The sequence below is a fragment of the Trematomus bernacchii genome, unplaced genomic scaffold (genome assembly GCF_902827165.1).
Source record: "Trematomus bernacchii unplaced genomic scaffold, fTreBer1.1, whole genome shotgun sequence".
In the NCBI taxonomy this organism is placed as follows: domain Eukaryota; kingdom Metazoa; phylum Chordata; class Actinopteri; order Perciformes; family Nototheniidae; genus Trematomus; species Trematomus bernacchii.
The window spans coordinates 2,475,589-2,481,629 of record NW_022987840.1 but is presented as its reverse complement, the minus strand read 5'-3'; the positions used below and the strand labels follow the sequence as shown (position 1 = coordinate 2,481,629).

The 6,041-nt window shown below is 41.4% G+C and overlaps 1 protein-coding gene across 4 annotated transcripts in view; it reads right to left on the bottom strand.

Annotated features, from left to right (window-relative positions):
• The window catches only part of LOC117468583 (myelin-associated glycoprotein-like), a 30,664-nt gene continuing 24,623 nt past the window's right edge, over window positions 1–6,041 (bottom strand). Inside the window, exons 7-14 of one of the 4 annotated variants that reach the window (XM_034112785.1) lie at window positions 4,664–4,924; window positions 3,907–4,158; window positions 3,563–3,823; window positions 2,918–3,184; window positions 2,552–2,839; window positions 2,360–2,450; window positions 2,069–2,138; window positions 1–1,722 (exon numbers count right to left, since the gene is read on the bottom strand). In XM_034112785.1, the coding sequence (XP_033968676.1) occupies window positions 1,450–1,722; window positions 2,069–2,138; window positions 2,360–2,450; window positions 2,552–2,839; window positions 2,918–3,184; window positions 3,563–3,823; window positions 3,907–4,158; window positions 4,664–4,924 (1,763 nt within the window). In that variant the 3' untranslated portion in view covers window positions 1–1,449. The remainder of the gene's footprint in view (window positions 1,723–2,068; window positions 2,139–2,359; window positions 2,451–2,551; window positions 2,840–2,917; window positions 3,185–3,562; window positions 3,824–3,906; window positions 4,159–4,663; window positions 4,925–6,041) is intronic. The other 3 variants (XM_034112782.1, XM_034112783.1, XM_034112784.1) reach the window with 3 other exon arrangements.

The window sequence follows — 6,041 nt, the reverse complement described above, 5'->3', positions numbered from 1 at the left end:
GATAGTTCATTTTAACCTTTTTTTTGTATTACTACTCTTAAGTTCTGTCATTACTTTCCCAGAAGCAGAAGAAAAGCTATTGTCATATCCAGCTTATTACATTACAGCATTGGGGGCAATTTTGTTATGTCTAAATCTTATTCCAGTCACACAACTCGTGTGTTTCTTGATATGTTTATTAGAAGCAACATATAGTTTAAGTTTGGCGTCTAAGCTCGGGCCTCATCATTCCACAGATTTACATAGAGAATTGAGAGATGAATAGATAACTATTCCCAAGCCTACAGGTGGAAGCTGGGGCAGGCGAGCAGTAGCAACATGATAGCAGTCGTAGCAGCAGCAGCATTAGCGAGGCAGAGGCAGGCAGATCTGGCAGCTTAAATAGAGCGGCATGTTTAGGAGAATGGTTGGTTGTAAGAGGGACGAGGCGCGTCACGTGTTAATGTATCATTGGCGAGTTGACTGCCTGAACTAGCTCGCAGGCTTCGCCCCATATCAGTCAGATAACTCACTTGTTTCTTGATATATTTATTAGAAGCAGCATATCATTTTTGTTTGGCGTCTAGGCTCGTGCCTCATCACTCCACAGATATACATAGAACATTGAGTGATGATTAGATAACTATCCCCCAACACTGCATGGAGATTGGATACTCATCCCCCAAAACTGTGTGACTGACGCTGGTGATGTTAGTCTGATAAGTTGAGGGCCTGGCGAAGCTGCCACGTGGCCATTCCCCTTAAACACCGTGGCTTTGAGGGGAATGTACTACCTAGTGAAACTGGCTGCTATGTGAAGGCCAGGGAACAGCCCCAAAAGCCATTCCCCTTAAACACTGCAGCTTTGAGGGGAATATACTACAGTACATAGTGACTGCTATGTGTAGGTCTAGGAGAGACCAGTGCCAACCCACGCACAGGCTTTGAAGGGAAGGGTTTTGAATTCCGCTGTTGTATAACTGCCAACAAAATGTCTTTGTTTTTGTATTTTAGAGAAAAAAAAAATCGATTAAAAAGTGTGACAAGCTATGTCCAGCTGCTTCTTTCTTGCTTTGCAAAGGTTTTTAATGTAAAATCAGGAAGACAAAATAGCATTCAAATATTAAATATAGTAAAAGTCATGATTTCAAAGGAGGAAATTCCAGGGTAACTACCTGCTATACAGTATGTATTCATTTTATAGTGATTTTGTTTTGCTATGCATCTTATGGACACAAAAAAAGGGGTACAGTTACAAAAGTCCAGAACTAAACTTGAAGCAACAAGTGTGACTACGTTTTAAATAGGTTGCATGCAGAGCAGTTTCTACTACCGCTTCTGCAGTTTTATCTCAGCGGGGATCTGCTTGTATGGTGAAGTCCTGTAGCAGTTTGAAGCGCACATTGCTGTATTTCACTAACATTTCCCTTAAACGTCAGCCATAAACATTTCACCTCAAGGTCTATGAGACTAAGGCGTCTTCTCTTGTTCCAATTGAGTGTCAGAAACGTTCTCTTCTTCCTCTGCATCTCCTCCGATGTTTCCTCTGGACTGCAGACGGATCTCAGCATACTCCGTCTTTGAGTCCAGGCCTCTAATCTCTTCCCCAGGCTTACCCTTTGAATGGGCCTGCAGTTTAGCAAAGTACACATTGACGTAATGGAGAGGTTCTTCCTCAGCTACATCTTTCTCTTCCAGAAAAGCTTTATTAGCATAAATCACATCCACTTTTGAAGAGTTGATCTACAGAAAACAAAAGAGTTGCATTATATTTCAGTTTGTATTCATATGCATCATGTTCTAAAGCACTTTGTTCTGCATGCTTTACTGATGACTGACTCTGATTATTTATCATGGCATACAAAACAAATACTTTTGAAGGCGACAATGACTTTGTAGAGCATACTATATCATGAGTTTTAAAAATATATGTTTTTAAACATACCATACAATGCCTTTTTGATATAGTATATAATTACTTTTTGAGACACCTTTCACCGCTGTTTTAAAAGCAAAAAGTACATTTTGTTGGGTAAGTGAAGCTTCCTGTTTTAATGCATCTACCGATATGTGCAAAACATGAACTCACCACATCAGTAACTACAGGGTTGCATGTCTCCGCCTTTCCCTTGTCCGAGGAAGAGATGACTTTTCCCCTCCTAAAAGTAACACACACAACAATATCGAGTCATTTATTATAATTTTATATTAAAGTCTTTCATTTCATGGTGATATTTAGCAATGTTCTGAGGTGGCCATGGCTATACTGCTTAAATGTGCTGCCAGCCTGGTCACCAGTCAAGTTACACCCCTGATGACAACCTCAAAATGTGTTTACAATTATTTTAAAACCAGCTTTGAAAAACAGGTTGTCTCTCACCGGTAGTAGATTATCAGCAGCGGTACACCCACCAGCAGCATCCCCAGAGCTGCCACTACAAAACCGATCCCAAAAGACAACAAGTGGAGGCCTGAAAAGTCCCCACAAAACACAATGATCATTAAAACCAGAGAGGCAGATTATGCAGAAAAACCAAACAAATACAAATTCCCAATCTCGCAATTCCTCTACCTTTGCTAAGCGACATGTTAAAAGCAAAACTGTCAAATCCCAGTGAGTTGATGCTGAGGCAGACTAGAGAGAGCGTGTCTTCGTCCAGATCGTACAGGGTGATGATGCTCTTCATGCCCACGTTCCCCAGGGACTCTTCCCTGATTGTGATGGCAGCAGAGTGATTGACAGGCTCTCCGGCCAACTTCCAAACCAGGGAGGGAGGCGGGTTCCCCTGGCTGTAGCAGGAACATCTGATCATGGATGAAATCTTGATGCAACGGGAAGAAGACAGGATCTCTGGAGGAACTGAGACAAAGAAGTAATTTGATTTTGTTTAATGGAAACAAAGGATTGCCTTTAATTAAACAAGTGTATTAATCTCACATGTGACGTCAAAGCTGACATGCTCTGAGGTGCCAGGTCCGTGGACATTCAGAGCTTCACAGTAATACTGATCTTCTGAGAGTTTGGTCACATTGAAGGTGAGGTCTCTCTCAGAGCCCATCACCTTCTCCTCTATTCCAGCCGCCCTGAACCAGGTGAAGTTCACTGCTGCTGGATTGGCGATGCTTGTGCAGGTCAGAGTTACAGAGCTGCCGTCCTGCACCGGACCAGAGGGGTCAACAGACACCGAGGTGTTCTTAGGGAGATCTGAAAAGGATAGTGTTTAGCTGACGTTAATAGTTCATGCTATGTCAGTCACTTCAAAATAAAAAAGAATGTCTTGGTTTTAAGTTAAGGATTTAGGCCAGTTGGAGGTACAAGAATCACAGTTTGGGAATCACAGTCTATGTAAAACACGTAGGTGATCAACAGAACTCACTCATAACGGACCACTGACATAGAAATGATTTTGAGGTTGTCACACAATGTGACAATGTGTTACTGTCCAAAGTCTAGAAACTTTGGTGTTGCCCTGTGACTGTCAGTCTTGGCCTCAGAGACCATGTTTGGGTGACCACAACTGGATATACAGTAGAGCCATATTCAGTCTGTCAGTCAATATATTTACTGTGAAAATCAACTTACACTGAATGTCCAGCTGAATCAGTGTTGAATTTTGGTCCCCATGCTCATTTTTTGCTTCACAGTAGTAGTCACCACTGCTGCTTGGTTTGACATTGTTTAAAACCAAACTTGATCCAGCGTCCTTTTCCTCTTCATCACCTTTGTACCAGGTGTAGTTGGTCACAGGTGGGTTGGCCCGGCTATTACAAAGCAGAGAAACAGAGCTGCCCTCCAAAAGTGGACCTTTAGGCTCAATGATTATTGCAGTTTCCTTGGGAGGAACTAAATAAAACAAAATAAATATATTTTTTAATGTTGCTGGTCAATATTTATCATCTGTGTGACTGTTTTTCAATCAGACTTACATTGTACGTCTATCTGAGTGATGGATGAGTTCTGGGTTCCGTATCTGTTACTGACTTTACAGTAAAAGTGTCTGTCAACTTCTGAGACAGTGATGGAAAACCTTTTCCCCGAACCCACATCGGTCACCTGACCTCCATTCACTTTGTACCAAGTGTACACAGCTGGATTGGCATTGCCGTTGCAGGTCAGATTCACCAAGCTGCCCTCTTTTGCTGTAGCAGAGTAGCTGACTGATGTGTTCGTTGGAGGATCTGGAAGAGATGATTGAAAATATAGTAAGCTGTTGTTGTTACCGTTAGACAGAGCCAGGCTAGTTTTCCCACTTGTTGCCAGTCTTTGTGCTGTGCTACGCTAACCAGCTTCTGGCTGTAGTTACATTTTTCACAGACAAATGTGAAAGTGAAACAAATGTTCTCATATAGCACTTGTCAAAAAGAGATACTACTACAGGTATACAAAACACCCTGCACTACCAAGGTTATTAATAGTAAAGCATTTTGATGGCTTCATAACTCAATAACATGTCTTACCAACTTTTGGGTTGCCAAAATGTGAAAAACCTCTTTAAATAATAGAAATAAGAATAAACTCTAGTAAGTCAGCACATAAATGACTTTAAATGTTAGTAATCATTTAAAAAGTCGTTTATCAATTTTTTCCAGCAAATAATCAAGTCTGCAGTTTTCAGATTCACCAGAGCAACATTCAGTCTGTTCAAAGTGTCAATCAATGTATTTACTGTGAAAATCAACTTACACTGAATGTCAAGCCGAATTAGGGTTGAATTTTGGTCCCCATGCTCATTTTCTGCTACACAGTAGTAGTCACCACTGCTGCTTGGTTTGACATTGTTTAAAACCAAACTGGATCCAGCCTCCATTTCCGCTTCATCAACTTTGTACCAGGTGTAGTTGGTCACAGGTGGGTTGGCCCGGCTTTTACAAAGCAGAGAAACAGAGCTGCCCTCCAAAAGTGGACCTTTAGGCTCAATGATTATTGTAGTTTCCTTAGGAGGAACTAAATAAAAAATAAATATAATTTTTCAACTAGATAATCAAGTCTGCAGTTTTAGTTAACACAACTTGATGCAAATACTCTGCAGATTCCCCAAAGGAACATTTCATAACATCACATTATATCAAATGAAGGGAATGATTAAATGTGAACTAAATCAACATCCTTCTCAGCAACAAGAAAAGGCCTGAAACATACTCACAAAGAACATGGAGGGTCATAAACCTTTCCAACCGAAGGTCGGTGTTGCCAGCTTGTCGTTTGTAGAGAGCGGTGCACGAAATATTCTGTCCATTGTGGAGGTAAGAAGAGGTGAAGTTCATAACAGAGACCATGGATTCAGATTCATGTTTCTCCTCAATGTCACCTATCCTGGGGGTCCAAGTCAGATCTGGGGGAAGGATGGGACACGGAGCTACAGCCGTGCAGTTCAACGTCACCATAGCCCCCTCCTCTACCTCCAGTGTAGATGGAGTTATGGTAGGTTGGTCCAGTGAATCTGAGGAGTAAAAAAAACGAGTATGACAAGAGGGAAACCAAAAGATGTGTAAAGTGAAAACATTTAAAGACACAATACAAACTTTGAGTGATGATATGGACTCCTGTTGAATAGGTGTACTTCAGCCCGTTATTACACTGAATCCTGAAGTAGTAGTTGTCAGAATGGGACGGTGGCATGTTGTAGAAGATGGTGGTGCAGTCCTTGTTCTCCAGGTTCCCTGTGAGGTTTCCTTGCAGAATGTTTCCGCTTGCCTGATCTCCAGTGAGGCTGGAATCAAACACAACTGTTCCGGCCGTGCTTCCTCTGATCCAAATAGCTTTGCAGGAATTATCCAGATCTTCATCAAACTTTGAGTCGATGCCGAAAGTGCAGGGGACCTTCACACAGGATCCAGTTAGTCCCTCTATTCTCAGAGGCATGGTGATTTCCCACTTCAAGCATAAGCTACCTGAGGTGAAATAAAAGCAATACATTAAATATCCATCAAGGTTAAAAACAAATTAAGTATTCAAACAACTACCAGACTGAGGGACAGTTTTATCCCATATTTCGTCTATATTATATTTTATTATATTTGTTGTATCGTTGGAGGAACTCGGGTCATAATATTTTCATTGT